At 44.5% G+C, this 22,180-nt stretch overlaps 1 protein-coding gene across 1 annotated transcript; it reads left to right on the forward strand.

Annotated features, from left to right (window-relative positions):
• Positions 1 to 21,139: 21,139 nt before the first annotated feature.
• On the forward strand, positions 21,140 to 22,132 carry NPBWR1 (neuropeptides B and W receptor 1). Its single transcript, XM_024742656.1, has one exon. It carries the CDS (start codon positions 21,140 to 21,142, stop codon positions 22,130 to 22,132), a length of 993 nt encoding a protein of 330 aa, XP_024598424.1.
• Positions 22,133 to 22,180: the final 48 nt, after the last annotated feature.

The following is a 22,180-nucleotide window of genomic DNA, read 5'->3' on the forward strand; positions in this document are numbered from 1 at the left end:
GCCGTCTTTGAAACCTCAGAGACTTTGTATCTATTTGATTCCAGTGACTTCTGTTTGCTGGTGACCACACCCACGGTTCTTGCAGAGCTGTAGCCAGACTGGTCGTAACCCATTGCTTTCTTTCTCTTCACCCCCATGCCTCTCATGCCCAACTTCAAGGGGGACCTGAGTGGGTCCCAGTGGGGGACCTGCACTCTGAGTCATTCCTTACAATTTAGAGAACTCAGTGGGTCCTGCACCAGCAAGCCACGGCCCCCAGTGCCCGGGGAACAGGCTGCGTGGGCACAGCCCAGGGAGCTCCAGCTTGTGTGTGTCCAACAGGACTTCCCCCAAAATCCCCTCCAAACTTTGATTTGAGTCTTTCTTACTGGAGTTCAAATCTGTGAGGTCTTAAATTGACAAGACTTTTTTCAGAGTTTCAGATTTTTCTCTCCCCAGCCTGCTGAGAAACACTTCAATTACACCTATTAGTCATGGCCCTGAAATTATCTATCAGACACTAGGTGTCCCTTCAGTTTTCAAATAAAAGGTTACCTTTCCTGGGCAAGATCCTCCCTTGGACAGTTTTGTAATTATAAGTTACACATTTTCAGAAGCTGCTGCTACAATACACTAAAACACTTATGGTAAAAGTAAAGAATAAATGTTCCTTTTTGTTTGTTTGTTTGCTTGTTTCTTTTTGTGGTACGCGGGCCTCTCACTGCTGTGGCCTCTCCCGCTGCGGAGCACAGGCTCCGGACGCGCAGGCTCAGTGGCCATGGCTCACGGGCCCAGCCGCTCCGCGGCATGTGGGATCCTCCCGGACCGGGGCACGAACCCGCGTCCCCTGCATCGGCAGGCGGACCCTCAACCACTGCGCCACCAGGGAAGCCCGAGAATGAATGTTCCTTTTTTTTTTTTTTAATATTTTATTTCAAAATGACATTACTCTCCTATCAGATATTGATATTTATCAGAACTTATGTACTTATTTTTTGTCCTCTTTCTTTATTCTTAGAGTAGCCCCCCTTATCCACGGTTTCAGTCACCTGCAGTCAACCAGGGTCGGAAAATATTAAATGGAAAATTCCAGAAATAAACAATCCTTAAGTTTTGAATGGTGTGCCATTCTGAGTATGGGATGAAATCTCACACCATGAGCTCCATCCCACCTGAGACGTGAATCTTCTCTTTGTCCAGAGCGTCCTGCAGGTTACTCACTTAGTAGCCGCTGGGTGATCAGGTAGACTGTCCTGCACTTGTGATCAACCGACCCTTATTTTACCTAATAATGGCCCCAAAGCACAAGAGGAATCATGCTGGCAATGCGAATATGAACAAATAGAAGCCGTAAAGTGCTTCCTTTAAGTGAAAAGGTGAAGGTTCATAAGGAAAGAAAATTATATGCTGAAGTGGCTAAGATCTACGATAAGAATGACTATTCTGTGAAATTGTGAAGAAGGAAAAGGAAATTTGTCCTAGTCTTGCTGTAGCACCTCAAACTGCAAAACTTATAACCGTGGTACCTGACAAGGGCTTAGTTAAGGTGGGAAAGGCGTTAAATTTGTGCAGTAAGATACTTCAAAAGGGAGAGGCCACATTCAACTTTTATTACAGGTATTGTTATCGTTGTTCTATTTTATTATTAGTTATAGTTGTTAACCACTTACTGTTTCTAACTTATAAATTAAACTTTATCACAGGTATGTATGTATAGGAAAAGATACAGTATCAATATATAGAGGGTTCAGTACCATCCACTGTGTCTTGGAACAGATCCCATGCAGATAAGGGGGAGCTACCGCACATTTTTTTACAGCTCTTATTTTTACAGTTGCAGCTCTGTTATTTCATACTTACTTATATTTTCTCTTGCTTTTGTATTAACTATTTCCCAGCAACTATGAAAACAGAGCCACTTTGCTCTCTTAGCCGATTATAAAAATCACTTGCTGAGCTTATAAAAATGCAGACTCCTGGGATCCCTGCAGGTACAATGAAACAGACTTTTTACGGAGGAGCCTGGGAAGATATTTTAAATAAGCCTGTAGGTGAATCGTATCACCAAAGCGCAGAAAACTGATCTAAGTCAAAGTTAGTTTTATGTACTAATCGGTTAAACATCCCCAAAGGTTCCTCTCTTTCCCCAACCCTGATCAGACTTGGTGTGTGGACCGTGGTATGACTTTAGTATAACATAATATTTATCAATTGACCTATCTATCATCTATTTATCTGAGATTCATTTGAGTTGGAAACACTCTATAAACATCCACATTTACCCTTATTTGCTTTATTACTTGAATGTTTGCTTTCTAGAGAATTATGACGAAACAGCCCTTTATGAAAGATCTGTGCTATAGATTGAATGTTTGTGCCCCTTGAAAATGTATATGTTGAAACCTAGCCCCTAATGTGATGGTATGTGGAGGTGGGACCTTTGGGAGGTGCTGGGATTAGTGCCCTTACAAAGGAAGCTCTTGAGAGATCCCTCACCCTTCTGCCATGTGAGGTTATAGCGGACACTCGGCTTTGAACTGTATAAACCAGGAACTGGGCTCTCATCGGACACCGAAACTGCTGGCACTTCGATCTTGGACTTCCCAGCCACCAGACCAGTGAAAACTACATTTCTGTTGTTTATAAGCCACCTGGTATGTGGTGTTCTAATTTAAGCAGCCAAAACAGACAAAGACAACCTGCTTTGATTGATCCATTCGTTCAAAAAGTATAATTGGACAATTACTAGGCTGTTCTAAACCCTATGGTTGGTTACACCAGTGGATGAGAGAGAGAAAGCCCTGCTTTCAGAAAGCCTACCATCAGCCATTGCATTTCTTATCTACTAACCCGAGTCACTCAAAGATAAGGGAAGAATGAGTGCATTTTGAATCAGAAGCGCATTCGGTCAGTTTGCCTTGGAATAATTTCATATTTTCTTAGGTGACAAGAATAAGTATGATCTAATAAATAATTTTAGTGAAGATAAACCAGGAGAAACTCAGCTTACCTTTCATGAAAGAAGTTAAGCAGGTTTAAATTATTTTCCTGAGAGTGAGGGTTGTTAAACACCAAAGGGGTAATTAAAGAATAAGGTAAAACCTCCACTTACAAATGCATTCAGAAATTTTGATATTTCAGGCAAAAGCCTGAAATTTTCCTTCTATATCAGAGTACATGAAATCAAATATTTTCATCAAAATTTTATTAAAGCAAATCTCATTTTACCATTAAATTAGTAGCTCTATTCAAAAGTACCAACCTACTTCTGCTCTAATTTTTGGTTCACGGTCTACTGTATAAACATAAAAATAATGCTGACTAAAAATTAAAGTGAGAAAACTTAGACGTTGAAGTTATAGAAACCATTCTCCAAATTGATAGCAGACAGGATAAAAGTTGTATTTGCCACAGGGTTTTTTGTTTCTATGTGTTTTTTAATTTCAGCAAACAAACGAATGAAACCACAACCCATTGACTCTTGTCGACACCAATAATCCATAAATAATCTATTATAAGAATAGAAATGAGTTTTATCTGAGTCACACTGAGAACTATAGGCCCGGCAGACACAGATTCAAGAAGCACTTGAGGGCCTCCCTGGTGGCGCAGTGGTTGAGAGTCCGCCTGCCGATGCGGGGGACACGGGTTCGTGCCCCCGTCCGGGAGGATCCCACGTGCCGCGGAGCGGCTGGGCCCGTGAGCCATGGCCGCTGAGCCTGTGCGTCCGGGGCACGTGCTCCGCAACGGGAGAGGACACAGCAGTGAGAGGCCCGCGTACCGCAAAAAAAAAAAAGAAGCACTTGAGCTGTGTTCCGCCCGACTACAAAACGGGGGGAGCTTACAAAGGCAGAACCCACAAAGTTACGTAAGTTTGTCGAGAATGAGGATGGGAGCTGGCAAGCAGCAAGGGTGCTTGTTAGGCAAGGATCGGGTGGGGTCTGAAGTGGCTGCACACTCAGGGGAGACCTGGAGACCCTGAGGTGGCAGCTGGCGGCTGTCCCCAGATAGTGCTCTGAAAACGGCTGGTGGTGTCCCGACTTTGACCCAGTTCAAAATTCAAGTTCTCAGTGATGCAGGAATGTGTCTGAAACCAATATTCACAGTGACAACTGGGCTCCATTTCCGATGCCTGAACCACGGTTACTCCATTTAGTGTTTGTTCATTTCATTTGACAAAAACGTGTGTCGTATTCAGTGGAAAAGGAAATACGGAGTCGTGCGTGTGCTTCGTTTATAACAACGTCAGCGTGCAGGACACTCAGTAAGCGCTCGTTGAAGGTATTAATGAATGACGTAGAAAATCCTCATGCCCGGGGGCAGAGATCAAAAGATCAGTATGTAACGTGATCAGCTGTACTAGGATTCTGGCCTCTTCCTCTTTCAGAGGCATCTTTAATTTGTATATTTTCAGCTCTTCCAGGTTTGAGTACAGCCAGCTGCCTAGTTCCTTTTTTTTCTTTTAATTTTTATTGGAGTATAGTTGATTTACAATGTTGTGTTACTTTCTGCTGTACAGCACCCATTTTGACGTATCAATGCATGCTTTTCTTTAATGCTTAAAGCAGATATACAGTTCATGTCTGACGGGCCAGAAGACCGGCTGCCATTAGCATAAAGTTCAAGACAGATCACATACGAGCTAGAACGACTTCCCCATACCTCAAGGTGTGAACATTTCTCCCATCACTTTAGATACTTTCATCTTCAACATACTTGTCAGAAGTTAATAATATGTTCAATATCAAAAGCTTTAAAAAGTTATATTTGCCATGAAAAATGTAAGTATTAAGAAAGCATTCTCCTTTTGAACTATGAACGCAGAATTTTTTTGTAGGCTTCTGCAGCCACTACACAGATGCATAATTAAGCAGAAGAAATGAAGACGCCTTGCTTGAAAAACCTTTGCCCTTGCCTGATCAGGCTTAAAGAATCACGGAATCGGGATTGTGTCCTCAGAGAGTAATCCACCTATGCTAAGTAGCTCCCATTTCTAGAACTTCACTAAGATTTCCATAAAAAGCATTATGGGAATTCTAATATTTATAAATATATAATGTAAATACATTTAATATTGTTATAGGTGCCCTGTATTGTCATGCAAGCATTTGTACAACTTGGAGATGGAAGAAAGCACCAGTTAAAAAAAAAAAAAGAAACACTATTTGCTACTAGTAAGATAAAAATAATTTAATGAGAGAATAAAGAGGGTGGGGAATGAAGGCTTTTTTCCCCTCCCTCAATTCTTTCTGGTACTTGGAACATGTGAAAATTCTATGAGTTTTGGGCCTCTTAAATTTAGTTGATTTCACCTATTTTTAAGATTTACTATTAAACTATTGCTGTAATTCCTGCTTTGTTGACTATTTAAACAACATGAATTGAGTTACTACCTCCTGAGAGGATACGGCGCCCACTTTGACGGAATTTACAGTTTGGTCAGAAAGCCAGACGCGTAAACAAGTTAAGTAGGGTGAAGAGAGGATGGGGCAGTCAGAGAAGAAACATGACAGGAGACGGGCACGACCTGCTCCTGGCAGAGCAGTGACATCCTGGCCTCACGCGTTTATGCGTCGTGTTTCCCACCCAATGCCTTCATTCATTCATATTCACTTATTCGGCACACGGTCTTCAGGAAGTGCCATGGGACGCTTACATCACAGAAACAAGAGGCATTTTTCTCGTCTCACACACACCCCTTATCTTCTTCAAAATTGTATTTCCAATGTGGCCTGTGCTACTTTAAACTGTTCTGGTATTTTTCACTCATAATTTGTGAAGAGGAGAGAATTAGAGGAATTATTTAGGTAGATCAAAAAAATATTTTCATACCTCTTTCCCAAATATTTCAGCATAGAATGTATAGGAGAATTATCTTAATTTGAGAGCAAAGGAAGTAAGAAGAGAAAAAGAAAACCCAAATGATTGGCCAGAGGAAACCCAGAAGAAATGCCCCACATAAGTGATTCAAACTACTACAAAGGCGTGACTCTCTCTCGAGTCCATCCGTGTGTGTCTATTCACCCGTACTACTTTTCCTCCAAATAAACACTTTACTTGTTTCACTAAAAAAAAAAAAAAAAGGAAAAGAAAGAAAAGAAAAGAAAAAGAAAACCCCAGAGGTTAGTATTATACTAATTTTCTCAACCACATGTTGAGTGGCCCCATCTCACTCATGAGCTCTTACAATTCCTGCAGTGCACAGTGACAGAGAAGCACCGCGTAGTGTTTTCTGCTCAGCCCTCTCTGACCCCCCTCCCACCTTCTCCCCATGCTCTAGAGTGTGTGGGTCCAGGGACACTGACCTCTGTGGGCTGCATCCACAGCCCCCCTTGACCTCTGGCTTCCCACTGAGTTTGGCCAGTGGGATGCTGTGCAGAGGTCAGAGGACAGGAAGGGACTGAGGGGTGTTTACCGGGGTCTCCTCCCTGTGGAGCCAGGAGGTCCAGCTGCATCTTTCTCCCTTAGGGTGGTCCAGCTGCATGGCCCTGACCCTGAGACTGCTCTCTCTGTGTCCAGGAAACCCAGCCCTTGTTCATCCTTTCAGGGCCGTAGGAGGTGATGCCTCCTTCTTTTCCTCCACTGAGGCCAGCTGTAGGATACATTTTTTCTTACTTCTTACCAATTTTCCTAAACATCACCTACACCTTTCATGGTCCTCTTGTTAAGACTCCTCAAAGGACTTCTCAAACGGAGTGTGCCGTTTGATTACGGCTGGGCCTGGAACATACTCTAAAGTGTATCTCAACAAAAATCCCCGAGTGGCTGCCTGGAGTGTGCCTTGAGCAAACTTGAAGTGTAGACAGCTCCACTTCTTAGTTTTAAAGGGTTTCAAGTTAAAAGAATAGACTAATTACAATGGAGACATTCTATTTCCTAAGAATTACGGACTCATTACAAATTCATGTACTAGAGTTTATGTTTCAACTTCATTTTAATTTGAAATAAACTTTATTTAAAAGCTTTGCTAGGAAGATCATAAAATATGAATGTAAAAAGTTATTTCACACTACGCTAGCCGTGGTGACTATAACTGACCCATGTGAGAATGTCTGGCACGCAATAAACGCTTATTACATGAAGGATTCATTTGTGATACAGAAGTACAAATTCTAACTTAAATTAAGTGAACGTGTCTACAAAAGAAAAAACTCTTCAGAAAATTAAATTTCATCAGAGAATTGAAAATGTGATATTTTAGAGAGGCTGCCTTATACCTGTACCTTATCGGCAGCTGCCCCTGGCCTGGTAAATGAAAAGAAAATGGACAGCTCAGCAGGAAGAGACAAGTGGGCACAGAGCAGCCCCTGGGTTTCTATGATGTCATCCCCTTGGTTTATCACAAACTGGCTTGAAGCAATCGGGATGCAAGACGGTTAGCATGTCACTAACATACTATCAAGAGCTATCGAGTACTATCAAGAAGTGAAATCTTAGAGGCTTCCCTGGTGGCGCAGTGGTTGAGAGTCCGCCTGCCGATGCAGGGGACACGGGTTCGTGCCCCAGTCCGGGAAGATCCCGCATGCCGCGGAGCGGCTGGGCCCGTGAGCCATGGCCGCTGAGCCTGCGCGTCCGGAGCCTGTGCTCCGCAGCGGGAGAGGCCACAGCAGTGAGAGGCCTGCGTACCGCAAAAGAAAAGAACTGAAATTTTAAGTGTTAGCTGGTAAACAGAAGTGTCCGCAGTTTGGAAAAATATCTGGCAAAAGTTGGACAGCTTTATTGAATGCAACTTCAATGCTTTCTTGCATGATCTGTAATTTTTTAGTTCTAGGAATTTCCCCATGTATGACTTATTTATAAGGGTCCCTGGATATCATATTTTGCTTCCTGGCCTTCTACAGCAATAACTGAAGGGGAAAAGCAGTCTGGAGGAGTAATTAGGAGCAAGGGCTGGTGTGGTCTGGACTCTCCCACATCCGCTTACCACTTTGTGACCTTCAACCCATGCTCTCTACACCACAGTGTCCTCATCGGGAGGATGGGAGGTAATCACAGCACCAAGCTGAGACTCAGACGAGCTGACACAGGCAAACCTGGCACTTCACAAACATCCAATAAACCTAAGTGTCTTACCAGAATGAGTTTTCTGCCGCCGTCCCTCCAAGCACGCCCACTTTCCTTCCGGCTATCACAGGCAGCGACGTGAAAATATCCATCTTGGTTTTAATCGTCAGAAATGTAAGACTTCTTGTCAGACAGAGAAAGACAAATATCGTATGATATGCCGAATCTAAAAAAAAAATAATGATACAAATGAACTTATTTACAAAACAGAAACAGACTCACAGACTTAGAGAACAAACTTCTGGATACCAGCTGGGAAGGGTCGGGGGGAGGGATAGTTAGGGAGTTTGGGATTGACATGTACACACGGCTACATTTAAAATGGATAACCAACAAGGGAATACTGGATAGCACAGGGAACTCTGCTCAATATTATGTAACAACCCAAATGGGAAATGAATAGATACGTGTATGTGTATAACTGAGTCACTTTGCCGCACACCTGAAACTAACACAACATTGTTAACCAACTAGACTCCAATATGAAATAAAAAGTTAAAAAAATATAAGACTTCTTGACCATTTTTTAACACGAGCTAGTCTTGAAACAAGTCGAACTTTAGAAAAAACATTTTACAGGATTTCTTGATTGCTTCCCTCGGGCACCTACAACGCAGGCGGGAAATGGGGGTGGGGGAGATCCTCCACGCACACGATGCTTTCCCAACGAAGCCGCTGCCAAGAGCGCTGGCTTCTCAGAACTTCTCGTGCAGTGTGGTCTCAGGGCACCAGGCCGTGGTGCCCAGAGCTTTTCCGGGGGCAGCTGAGGTGTGTGCCTGGCGCCGTCTCTGATTCTTCAGACCTGTGCAATGCTGGGAAGGGGCAGGTCACCTGAGGAGAGCCTACCTAGGGAGCACGGCAGCAGAACTCTTTCAAATCACAGCAAAGAGGGAAAAAACACCCACGTTGCTTAGAGATGGTAAGTTCTGAGTAGTAAGTTACCATCCATATACAAGGGTTATCATGCCATCGTACACCTTTTCCAGTTCTCAGCATTATATCCTAAGTAGCTAAATAAGAATCTCCATGAATTATCAATATTACCTCTGTGTTTCTCACACAGGGCCATAAAAGAAAGCAGATGAATGATAACAGCCTTTGGTCTTTTATTAAAGTTCCGTGACCTTTAAGTGACAGAAACTCCAGCCACGCCTACATTGCCTGCAAGCCGAGCTGACAGCGAAGCCGTAAAAATGTCCAATCCTACAGGCAGCCTTGCATGTTACTAGGCTGGCCGAGGGTAACCATGGAGAAACATAGATAATGATGAACAGCCAGGACCACCTCTGAGTGCGTGCCGTACAGGCAGCACATAAATGGTTTGATTTGAGGGCATCCTTGCTTCAGTTTTCTCCACTACCCAGCTCAGTAGCCGAAAATCTGAAGATTTCCCTCATGTCGAAACATCTTCTTTGAAATACCTGAAATGACAAGCATCACCTGAGAAGGTTCGTGATCCACTCAGTAGCATCCTTTGATACAGTAATTTCAGTTTATTGATTCTTCCATTAAACATTTATTGAGCACCTCCTGGGTGCTTGACAGTCAAAGTACAGAGATGAAGTCTCCGTTCACCTCTCTGAACCGGCCCCAAACAGTCCCAAAGGTAACTGTACCTGTCACAGACCATATGAACAATTCCTTACATTCAGTCGTCTGCCGCCGAAAATTCTGCTCCCTAAAGACTGCTGTAAAGTCAACACCCAGTGAGGATGAATCTCTCCTCCTCCATGATGGAACCGAACCAGCGACCAACCGGCAACCAGGTAGCTGGTTGTTCCTCCTGGAGAATTGTTCCCTGTTTTGGGCTAAACTATTTCTCTCTGCTGTTGGCAGATAAGGCCGCAGAGAGGGGGGTCAGCCTTGGCAAGGAGGAGTGTGTGTTGCTGAGCCCATGAATGGCATCCTTATCACCATGGATACTTTTCTCTCGTCCATGGAAAGGTCCTGTGGGGCTGTGGAAGGATGCTGACTGAAGCCACGGAGCGCCTCCTCGGCAGTGGATACCCTTGGACGAGTATCCACATGAGAGTGTGGTGGGCAGCCTCCTAGGATGGTTCCTGGGGGTCCTGCCTCTGGGTGTGTACGTCCTTGTGTGACGCCCTCCCCTTGAGTGGGGACTGGACCCAGTGACGTGCTTCGAGGAAATGAAATGTGGGAAACTGGTGACATGCCACCAACACGACGAGAAACTCCGCCTGCACACGTGCCCTGACGGAGAGGACGACCTGTCACGTGGCGAAGCGTGGGCCACGGCCAGCAGCCCGTGAGGGACTGAGGCTTCCAGATTCAGAGGCTGAGTCTTGCCCACAACCATGTTCCCTGGAGGTGGATCCTGTCCCAGAAGAGCTGTCACTTGAGCCAGCAGCTCTGACCCCTGATTGCAACCTTGCCAGCCCGTGAAGCAGGGGACCGGCTAAGCCATTACTGGATTGTTGTTCTGAGCCTCTAAGTTTTGGAGGGTAATTTGTTAGAGAGCAACACATAACTAATACAGACACAAACCCCACTTGAGAGATCTATCTACAGAGGTATGTGGATACCCCAAACTTCCCTGTCACTAGTCCTCCAATCCTGTCCTTTCTGTATCCCTTACCATGCATTCAGCCAATCCATTAGCTACTGCTCATGAACTGATGTAGATGAATATTTCCCATCATCTGTCAGACCAGAGAAGGCAGACCAATTTTCTTTCAAATAACATGAAAGGTGACAGAGATGTCAGAGTTAGGATTAAATTTTGCTGAAACCCTACTGTCTGATTGTGCTGCAAATTATGAGATACAAACAAGGTCATTTCATGTTTAAGAGGCTGACATGTAACGACCTTAAAGATGAAAGTTTATTTCACCTGTAAGAGGCTGGTCAGAACTCATTCTCTGCCACTGTAAAGATGGACGTGATTTTGATATCTTCATCAAGTCATTTGTTTTCTCAGATATACGGATTAATGTCACAAGGGTTAATCCCTAAGAGGCTACTTTAGCTAGTCCCATATTTCTGGATGTTGGATAGGAGAAGATTCCTCAAATCTTTATTGTCTCCTTAGGGCTCTGTCCTAATCTCCAGGAATTATCTCGTGAAAACTTCACCAAGAGCCTCTTCATCACAAATGTAACAAGTTCAAAATAATCCCTTACCTTCATCTCTCACATGCCACTTCCTTCATCTTCTAGTTCTTTCTGGTCAAAAGTTTTATTTTTCTTTTTCCCTATCATTGGTAGATGGCGCACCAACCTCCTGGTCTTCTGGACTAGGAATGTCAAAATTCGCTCTCCTCAAGGAAGAGCACGCACTTTCACGCCTCATTCTTTTGTTTGTTTGTGCTCTTTGACCAGGACTGTCCATATCCACATCTTATCCTCATTATATCCTTCGGAAACCAGCTACAATGCGACCTCCTCAGCGACGCCCCCCCTGATTTCCCCTGGTCGGCAAGAACAATTCTTCTCATGGACTTCCACCAGACTTTGCCTCAGCACCACTTCGTCTTTATTTTGGTATTTTATTTTGGTACTTTTATTTTGGTACTTTATTCTTCGCTGCATTTTCTTAGGTGTGTTCTGTAGAATGCTTGTCTCTTGGAAGCATCCACATAAAAAAGTGTTTTCAGGTAGTGAAAGTCTATAGAATTCTGCCTACTGCTGTTTGAATTTTCCTGAGTTACGTTAGCATACTAAGGATTCCGAGAGGACCTGCAATAAGAAACTTATTCGGCCTTTACTTCCTTGTTCTACCGTTTTTCACTTATGATCTATGACAAACTTGCAGAACTCTTTCGCCTTGTACGATAGCTGCTTTCTCGCTGTCCTATTTCCCAGTATCCTATACATCGCCTCATGCATTACAGTTCCTCAGTGATTGTTGTATATGCTGTGCATTCCTCCACACTCTGAGGCAGACAAATCTCAGACAACATTTTGGTGGTATTTTCTTCCAGCAAACTCTGCTAGAACTGGAACCAGGCCATCAGGAAGTAAAGGAAATAAATGATTCAGCTACAACCAGAGGGAGCTGACTGAGAAATCAGGACTGCTTGGGGCCACTATTAGTGAGAGAAGAGAGGAAGATGAATAAATAACACCACAGGACTTTAAATGGAACAATTATAAACCTTGGATGAAAGAAGACATAAAAACTTTAAGATTCACTATTCAAACTAAGCATTAGAGCATTCGTCCTATTGGATGAAGTGCCTGTGTGTCAGCCAGGTCACAGGGGCACCCAGCCTCCTGTGGCCGGTGGGTTCACACGCCAACCTGGGATAACGCCGAATTGGCCATGAGTTGGCGGGTAAGTGCCTTGTCCATGTAGGTACCACATTCCAGGACTTTAACTCTATTGTCATGTGAGTCTGTGTGCTACTGACCTGCCTTCCAATATGATTATGAGGAATCGTCCTCTTATGGACATATTGAATTAGTGTGGTACGTTTGTTACAACTGATGAACCAGTATCGAAAAATCATTATTAAAGTCCATAATTTACATCAGGCTTCACTCTTTGTCTGCTTTTCCCCCCAAGATTTGATTAATAAACTCGGTGACCACTTCGCCCCGATGACTGTTTCCTTTCGTGAATCTCTCAGCAGCATGACGCACAGAAATCAGATGTCATATCATGTTTAGTATAATCAAAAGCATTTCATTTTAAAACAGTGAAAACCAAGCAGCTCTAAGAAGATCTATCCCCGAACAATGAACACAGAAAAATGTTGCAACTTATTTTATTGTGGGAAATATCTTCCAAAGAACATCTGTGTAAACAAGCCAGCATCATGCATACACTCATGCCCTCAGACTTGAGGCGCCAGGATCTTCAACACCCATCGCTCAGTCTCAGTGATGCTCTTGGCACACAGGGCTCCAACATGAAGACACATTTTGACCAATCTGTGTTTATTATCTTATCTTCCTAAGCTATAAAAGCAAACTGATACCAAGAGTGGTATTTGAGAAGAAAAGCATTTCCCTCTACCCTTTCTAGGTTGTTCTGGCTGGTCTAAGAATCAAATTGACGTGAGACAGATTAACAGGAGAAAACCAGATTTAATTACGTATATACAGGGGCCCCATAATATAAGGCCGCAGATGTGGCATCTGAGAGAGGAGAAGGGGGTGCCCGGGGGGGAATTCAGCGGGGAGAAGGCAGTTCACACGGAGCTGGGAAAGCAGATGTTTGGTGACAGATGCTTGCTGGGCCCCCAGGGACAGTGGGACACACAGAGGACTCTGGTCTCCCGGCCCTGTGCAGCTCCCCCCAGGCCCGACCCGTGTGCTTTGTAGATCTCCGGTGACAGTGCCCTTCCTGGACCAGGGCCTTTGTCTGAGTTCTTTAGGCAGTTAAGGGGCAGGTAAGAAGACAGACTTCCTATTGTATTACCTAGGATTTCCAGTACAATATTGAAAAAGAGTGGTGAGAGAGGACATCCTTGCTTTGTTCCCAATCTTAGGGGGAAAGCATGTAGCTTCTCATCATTAAATATGATGTTACCTGGAGGGAGGTTTTTTGGATAAATGTTCCTTATCAAGTTGACGTCCTCCACTATTCCTGCTGAGAGTTTTATCAGCATGAATGGGTGTTGGATTTGGTCAAATATTTTTGATGTTTCTATCGATAAGATATTTGCTTTTTCCTCATTAGTCTCTTGATGTGATAGAGTACATTAACTGATTTTCAAATGTTGAACCAAGCTTGTATACCTGGGATAAATCTGACATGGTCATGTTGTACAATACTCTTTATACATTGTTGGATTCAATTTGCTAATATTTTGTTGAGAATTTTCATCTATGTTTGTGAGACACATTGATCTGTTGTTTTCCTTCCTTACAATGTCTTTTCCTGGTTTTGGTATTAGGGTAATGCTATTCTCACAAGATGAGTTCTGAAGCGTTTTCTTTGTTTCTATTTTCTGAAAGAGGTGGTAGAGAATTGGTATCACTTCTATTGCTTTTGTGTTTTCAGTTTCATTGATTTTGACTCTGACTTTTATTGTTTCTTTCATTCTGCTTACTTTGGATTTAATATGTTCCTTTTTATTTTTTTTCTACTTTCCTACAGTAGAAGTTTAGATTATTGATTTTAGATCTTTTTTCTTTTCTTTCGAATATACGCATTCCATGCAATTTCCCTCTCAGCTCTGCTTTCGCTGCATACTACAAATTTTGATAAGCTGTATTTTCATTTAGCTTAAAATATTTTAAAATTTGTCTTGAGACTTCTTCTTTGCCCCATGTGTTGCTTAAAAGTGTGTTGTTTAATCTCCAAATATTTTGGGATTTCCAGCAATCTGTTATTGATTTCTAGTATAATTCCATTTTGGCCCAAGAGAAAACTTTATATTGTTTCTGTTCTTTTAAATTAGTTAAGGTATGTCTTATGGCCCCAAATGTTTTCTGTTTGGGGGAATGTACCATGAGCTTGAGAAGAATATGTATTCTCCTGTTATTGGAGTAAGTATTCTGTAAGTGCTCATTAGATCTAGGTGAGGAATGGTGCTGTTCAGTCCAACTGTGCCTTCACTGATTTTCTGCTTGTTGGTTCTTCTGTCAATTACTGACACAGGGGTGCTGAAGTCTCCAAGTACAATAGTGGGTTAGCCTATTTCTCATTGTGGTTCTATTAGTCTTTGCTTCATGTATTTTGACTCTATTGTTAAGTGCTACACATCCAGGGTGGGTCTGTCTCCTTGGAGCGCTGTCTCCTCTATCTTTATGTGTTTTGTTTTGTTTTGTTTTTTGTGGTACGCGGGCCTCTCACTGCTGTGGCCTCTCCCATTGCGGAGCACAGGCTCCAGACGCGCAGGCTCAGCGGCCATGGCTCATGGGCCCAGCCACTCCGCGGCATGTGGGATCTTCCCGGACCGGGGCACGAACCCGTGTCCCCTGCATCGGCAGGCGGACTCTCAACCACTGCGCCACCAGGGAAGCCCTCCTCTATCTTTATGTAATGCCGTTTCTTATTCCTGACAATCTAGCTGGGTCTGAAATCTGCCACGCCTGAAATTACCATTGCTATTCCAGATTTCTTTTGGTATATCTTTACCCATCCCTTTACTTAAATTTTTTTTTATTGTGGTAAAATATGTATTATATAAACATGACATTTTCTTTCTTTCTTTCTTTCTTTCTTTCTTTTTCGGCTGTGCTGTGCGGCTTGTGGGATCTTAGTTCCCCCGCTAGGGATCGAAGCCACACCCTCAGCAGTGGAAACACAGAGCCCTAACCATTGGACCACCAAGGAATTCCCTAAATATGACATTTTAACCATTTTAAGTAACCAATTCAGAGACATTAATTATATTCACAACATAGTGCAACCATCATCATTATCTATTTCAAAACCTTTTTTTTTTGTAGCCACAGTTTTTAATTTTTTCCAGTGTTATTGAGGTATAATTGACATATCACATTCTGTAACTTAAAGGTATACAACATGTTGATTCGTTACACATATATGGCAATGTGATTACCGGCATAATGTTAGCTAACACCTCCATTATGTCATACAATTACTGTATCTTCTTTTGTGTTGAGAGCACTGACATTTATTCTCTTAGCAACTTTTAAGTATATAGTGCAGAATCTATGATCAGTTGATAACAATACCATCTATCCCCAGAACTTATTATCTTCTAACTGGAAGTTTGTACTTTTTGACCAACATCTCCCCATTTCCCCCTTTGCACAGCTCCTGGTAACCACCATTCTACTCTCTGCTTCTATGACTTCAGCTTTTTTAGATTCTCCTTATAAGTGAGAACACACAGTGTTTAATTTTCTCCATCTAATTTCACTTAGCCCAGTACACTCAAGGTCCATCGTGTGTTTGCAAATCATGGGATTTTTGTCTTTCTCATGCTGAATAATACTTCATTTTATATATATATATATAAAATGTGTTTGTGCTTTAGGTGTCATATCCAAAAAAATCATTGATAAGACCCATGTCAAGGAGCCTCTTCTTATGTTTTCTTCTAGGATTTTTACAGCTTCACATCTTACATTTAAGTGTTTAATCCATTTTGAGTTAATTTTTGTTTGTGGTGTAAAATAGGGACCTAGTTTTATTCTTTCACATGTGAATATTCAATTTTCTCAGCACCATTTATTGAAGAAACTATCTTTTTTCCACTGAGTGTCTATGTTCCCTTGTCCATTATTAGTTGACCATATGTGTGTGAGAGCCCAAGCTCTCAATTCTGTTCTATTGGTGTATGTGTCTGTTTTTATGCCAGTACCATACTGTTTTGATTATACAGTTTTGTAACATAGCTTGAAATCCGGAAGTATAGTACCTCCTGCTTTGCTCTTCTTTCCCAGGATTGCTTTGGCTATTTGAGGTCTTTGTGATTCCATATGAACGTTAGGATTGCTGTTTCCACTTGTGTAAAAAATGCCATTGGAATCCTGATAGAGATTGCATTGAATCTATTGATGGCTTTGGGTAGTATGGACATTTTAATAAAATTAATTCTTCTAGAATATGAACACGAGATATTCATTTATTTGTGTCTTCTTCAAATTCGTTCATCAATGTCTTGTAGCTTTCAAGATCTTCCACCTCCTTGGTTAAGGTCTTTGTCTTTGAATTTCAGCAGTTTTATTACAATGTGTCTTGAGGAAAGTCTGTTTGGATTAAAATAATGGGGCGGTCTATTAGCTTTGTGGACTGCAATGTCCAAATCTCTCCCCAGGTTTGGGAAGTTCTCTGCCATTCTTTCTGTAAAGAACCTTTCTGCTCCCTTCATTCTCTTTTCTTCTGGAACTTCAATAATTCAGATACTAGTTTTTCTGATGGTGTCCCACAGATCATGTTGGCTTTCTTTACTCTCTTTCATTCTTAGTTTTCTCCTCAGACTGGGTTATTTCAAAGTTCCTATCCTCTATCTCACTGATTCTTCTATTTAGTGTCCTCTATTCCATTTTTCATTCCATTCATGAATTTTTCAGCTCCAGAATTTCTGTTGATTGCTTTTTATGGTTTTTATCTCTTTGTTAAATTTCAATCTTTTTGTTCACTTTTGACTGCATATTGTTTACTTGATTTCATTCGTCTTTCTCTGTTGTCTTGTAGGGCACGGAGTTTACTTAAAACAGCTATTTTGAGTTCTTTATCAAGTAAATCACAGATCTCCATGTCTTTGGGTTCAGTTACTAGAAGATTATCATGACCTTTTGTGACTTCGTGTTTCTTTGATTTTTCATGTTCTTTGGCGTTTTGCGTTGTTGGATTCGAATTTGAAGCAGCAGTCACCTCCTCCAGTGTTTACTAAGTGGCCTTCAGGGCAGCAATTCCTTTCATCAGTCCTGCTGTAGATGCTGAGGCTTTCTCTGACCTTGTATGGATACCCCTGCTTCTCATTTCTTGATCCCTCCCCTCTTATGGCAGAAGTCTTAAGCTTCTGTGTCTTCTCTCAATCCTACTGAGCACCAGACAGGTTGTTGGTAGCCTCTGCCGTTTCCCTGAAGGTGGCACACAGAGCACGTGTGTGATCTCTCCTTTGCCTGCAGACCCTGGCCTGCCTTCTGCCTGTGCTCCCCACCTACCAGAGCTTGCTCAGCCCACTGTATGCACAGGGAGCCCACTGCAGAGTGCTAGGAGCTGTGGGGCTGCCTGGGGGTCACTTGGGGAGTGGGGATCTGTGGGTGGTATTTCCCCTGCATCTCGTGGGCAGGCTTCCTGAGTCCAGAATGGAGTCAGCAGGGAATCTCGTACACCACTCTCCATCTGCTCCTTCCTCCATCATGGCTCTCCCTCTTTAGTGTTCTGGATGCTGCAGGAGAGAAATGAGTCTCTCTGGCAGCATCCTTCACAGCTCAGGGAGCCAGGAGTTCACTCACTGGCTCTCCCTTTCCCTCACGGGAGAAATCACAGGCCATCTAGGTTAGCCCTAAGCTGTGCGGCCTTGGGTGTGGGGTAATGCCAGCAAAGATAAGCTGTTACTTTTACCCTCTGATGTGTCCAAGCTTGTGTTTTTTTTCCCCTCCAATGCAGTACTGGAGCTTCTCTGGAAACCTTGACTTCCGCAAAAGCTCTCTTGCCTGAAGGTGACCACCCATGTCAGTGTTCTGCAGAAGCTCCCAGGCAGCAGCCAAGAGGGGCTGGAACCAGCTCAGTGTCCTGTAGGTTCCACAGCTGGTGCCACAGTCTGTCTGCCTATCACCTGATGCACCACTGGGTGAGATTCCTTCTGGGTCCCTTGGCGTATGGTGCTTCGTTCCACAGATTCCACAGAGACACTTCTGCTTATGGATGGAGGCCAAATTTTTGTTGTTAAAGGGGAGAACAAACTAAACTAAAAGTACCATTAGCTCTAAAAAGACCCAACAACAAACACTTCTTAATCTTTTCAAGTATTTAGAGAGTACTTAAGTTTTACACATCACGATAACCTTATATATCCTTTAAGTATCTTTTGGCCTGCAAGTTCCTCTTTCTGCATCTTTTACTTGCATCTAGTATAATTTATGACACATAGATGATGCCCAGTATATGACAGCTATATAAAACTGACTTTAGAAAAAATCAAGACCATTAATGAAAGGGTAATCCATAAAGCACATACAAATAATTCCAACTGCAAAATTTGTATTATAAACTGTCACAATCAACTCACTGATGGATGGACAGTAGTTCAGATCCCAAACGTATTCCATGATAATACTAAGAGAGACACAACTGGTGTAGCTGTAATAATATCAAACAAAGGAGGCCACGTACAAGAAGTAGTCGTAGCCCAGTTAAAGAAGAATATTTTACAATGGTGAAAGGGTCCACTTCATGGGAAAATATGACAATCTTAAATCTGTGTGCATCGAATAAAACAGCAACAACTTATGTAGTAAAAATTGACAAAATGAGAAGCATAGAGAAATCCACAATCATTGATGGATATTTTTTAACACATCTATCTCAAAAATTGACAAAACAATCAGATAAAAAATACTGACAGAGAGAAGATTTAAACAACACAATAATAAATTTGACTAGCTGACGTTTGTAGGCTGCAATAGTCTACACCCAACAACTGCACCCAACAAATGCAGAACACACATTATTTTCAAGTAAACATAAAATAATTAGAGAACTATTTATTGGGCAATGTTTCAACAAACGCCAATGAACTGAAATCGTACTATTTGTACTGTGTCCACGTGCAGTTAAGCTAGAAATCAATAATTAAAAAGCTACAAAGTCTCCAAATGTTTGCCAATTAAGCAACTACATACATATGTATATATATACATATATATGTATATACACATGCATACGCACAGACATATGCATATGTATATCCATGTGTGTATTATATATACATTATATATATTATATGTGTATATATATCTTTCTTTTTGGTTTCACTTAACATCGTATGGTGTTTTCTCACATATTTTTGCTCATGGACATTGACTCTCTTGACATGTTATTCACACGACGCACGAAACTGCAGGGAAGCCAAAATTATACAGATTCTAGTAAAAGGAGGACTGAGTGGGTAAAGGAAAGCATTTGTACCGCCGCCCCTTCCAGGCTCCTTCCACTGGCTCCTTTGGGTCTCTTTCTCGGTGTCTCAAGCCCTCTCCTTTTCCAAGGCTTCATAAAGGATCAAACATGCACTTTATCTGGGCTTTTGCCTGCTCTCACGAAAGGGAAATTTCTTGGAGGGAAGCAGGATAGAACCCTGTGCTTTAATTTGCTGGCTCTCCCAAAGGAAAGTGGAGGACGAAAACAGGAATTCGAGGGAAATAATACTGAGCTGATTTCACTCGGTCCTCAGAGATGAGGTGCCCAAGGTGAGGTCCTCTTAAATGAGGAAGACTTGGAGGCTCCCGGAGCGGGGCCTTGGCAACATTGCCGCGACCGCGGGGTAGTTCTCTTCAGGGCAGAATCGGAAACACTTTATCTTTATGTATATATTTATAAATAAATATATTTTTTCCAGAAAGCAAGCCTTAAGTATCTCAGATTGTCGACCATGACGTGTTCCTAACAACCTTATAAACTTGTGGAGGCCAGAGTCATAGAAAACGGGTGATTTGCATTTGAAGGCTGCGTGCACGTTCCCTCTGTATAGCCTTGCAATATGAATGTAACTTAACATTTTAAATTACATAAGCCCACTGGGGGTACGGTGTTAAAAAAAACTGGAACGGGAGCCTTAACTGCCTTGCGCTCCTTTTCAAATAGACCCGGCAACACCTTACCTTTGCTTTCCTTTCATTTAATTCTTAACAGGAGCGCTTTTCATGAATTCAGACGGAGTGAGGTCACACTGGCGGAACGAAGAAAGTTAGTCCTTAATTTCCGGGCGAGGCCGTTCTCAGTTCCCACTCTTACCCGGGGCGCACGGAACCGCGGGTCCCCGAAGCTGGCCGCTGCCGGGCTCGCTGGGGTGACCGGGGCCTCCGGGGGCCGGGCGGGGGCCAGAGCTGGGCCAGTGGGTTTGTATTTTTCCCCTGAGGGTAACGTTTGCTGGAGCCAGCGGGTCAGAATAAGAGTTCAACAGGTGGCAGAAAGTGGTTGTTTGAACAAAACTCTGCCTCCTCCAAGCTCTGGACCCTAAATCCCCGCCCTCAACTAGAAAGGTGTTGACCAGGAACTGAGATACCGAGATAGTTACAGGATTAGATGTTGTTCAAGTTGGAAGAGACTGAGAATTGACTTGGTCTAATCTCTTCATTTCAGACATGGGGAACCTAAAGCCCAAGAAGGAGAGGTGATGGAGGCTGATTCCCATGGAAGATTAATAAAAGAATCTACCACCTCGGGAAAAGACAAAACAAAACAAAAAACAGGTGGCAGAGAGCGATCACGTGGGGCAGGTTGGGCGGCGAGCCGCCCCCTCGCCTCGGAACCGCCCTTCGGCGCTGCCCGTCGTCGACGAGCCTAGCCGGCGTTCTCCGCTCCGCTCTGCGGCTCCGGCGTCCGCGGCGCCCGTGCGCTGAGAGGCCGGCGGGAGCGCGCCGCCCCGGGAAGGCCGGAGACGGGCTCGGAGCGCGGCCGCGAGCGCCCCGGCGCGGGTCGGGTCCCCGGGACCGCGGAGCCCCGCAGGGAGGCGGCCGAGGGGACCGAGGCCCTGGCCCCGGCCAGGATGCACAACGCGTCGTCCTGGGGCCCGGAGCACGCCAACACGTCGTGCCCCGCGCCCGCGCTCGGCTGCCCCAACGCGTCCGGCCCGCTGCCGCCGCTACCGCCGCCTCTGGCCGTGGCCGTGCCCGTCGTGTACGCGGTGATCTGCGCCGTGGGGCTGGCGGGCAACTCGGCCGTGCTGTTCGTGCTGCTGCGGGCGCCCCGCATGAAGACCGTCACCAACCTGTTTATCCTCAACTTGGCCGTGGCCGACGAGCTCTTCACGCTCGTGCTGCCCATCAACATCGCCGACTTCCTGCTTCGGCGCTGGCCCTTCGGGGAGCTCATGTGCAAGCTCGTCGTGGCCATCGACCAGTACAACACCTTCTCCAGCCTGTACTTCCTCACGGTCATGAGCGCCGACCGCTACCTGGTGGTGCTGGCCACGGCCGAGTCGCGCCGGGTGGCCGGCCGCACGTACGGCGCCGCGCGCGCCGTGAGCCTGGCCGTGTGGGGAGTCGTGACGCTGGTCGTGCTGCCCTTCGCCATCTTCGCCCGGCTGGACGACGAGCAGGGCCGGCGCCAGTGTGTGCTGGTCTTCCCGCAGCCCGAGGCCTTCTGGTGGCGCGCGAGCCGCCTCTACACGCTGGTGCTCGGCTTCGCCATCCCCGTGTCCACCATCTGCGTCCTCTACACCACGCTGCTGTGTCGGCTGCGCGCCATACGCCTCGACAACCACGCCAGGGCCCTGGAGCGCGCCAAGAAGCGGGTGACCGTGCTGGTGGTGGCGATCCTGACCGTGTGCCTGCTCTGCTGGACGCCCTACCACCTGAGCACCGTGGTGGCGCTCACCACCGACCTCCCGCAGACGCCGGTGGTCATCGCCGTCTCCTACTTCATCACCAGCCTGAGCTACGCCAACAGCTGCCTCAACCCCTTCCTCTACGCCTTCCTGGACGACAGCTTCCGAAGGAGCCTCCGCCAGCTGCTGGCGTGTCGCGCCGCCGCCGCCTGAGCCGGCGCGCCGGGAGCCAGCGGCCCGGCGCTCAGGGTGGTCCCTGAG

This window comes from Neophocaena asiaeorientalis, unplaced genomic scaffold (assembly GCF_003031525.2).
Source record: "Neophocaena asiaeorientalis asiaeorientalis breed wild unplaced genomic scaffold, Neophocaena_asiaeorientalis_V1.1 scaffold226, whole genome shotgun sequence".
NCBI classification, from domain to species: Eukaryota; Metazoa; Chordata; class Mammalia; order Artiodactyla; family Phocoenidae; genus Neophocaena; species Neophocaena asiaeorientalis.

Coding starts and splice junctions, on each gene's coding strand:
- NPBWR1 (XM_024742656.1), top strand. CDS start 21,140: ATGCACAACGCGTCGTCCTGGGGCCCGGAGCACGCCAACACGTCGTGC.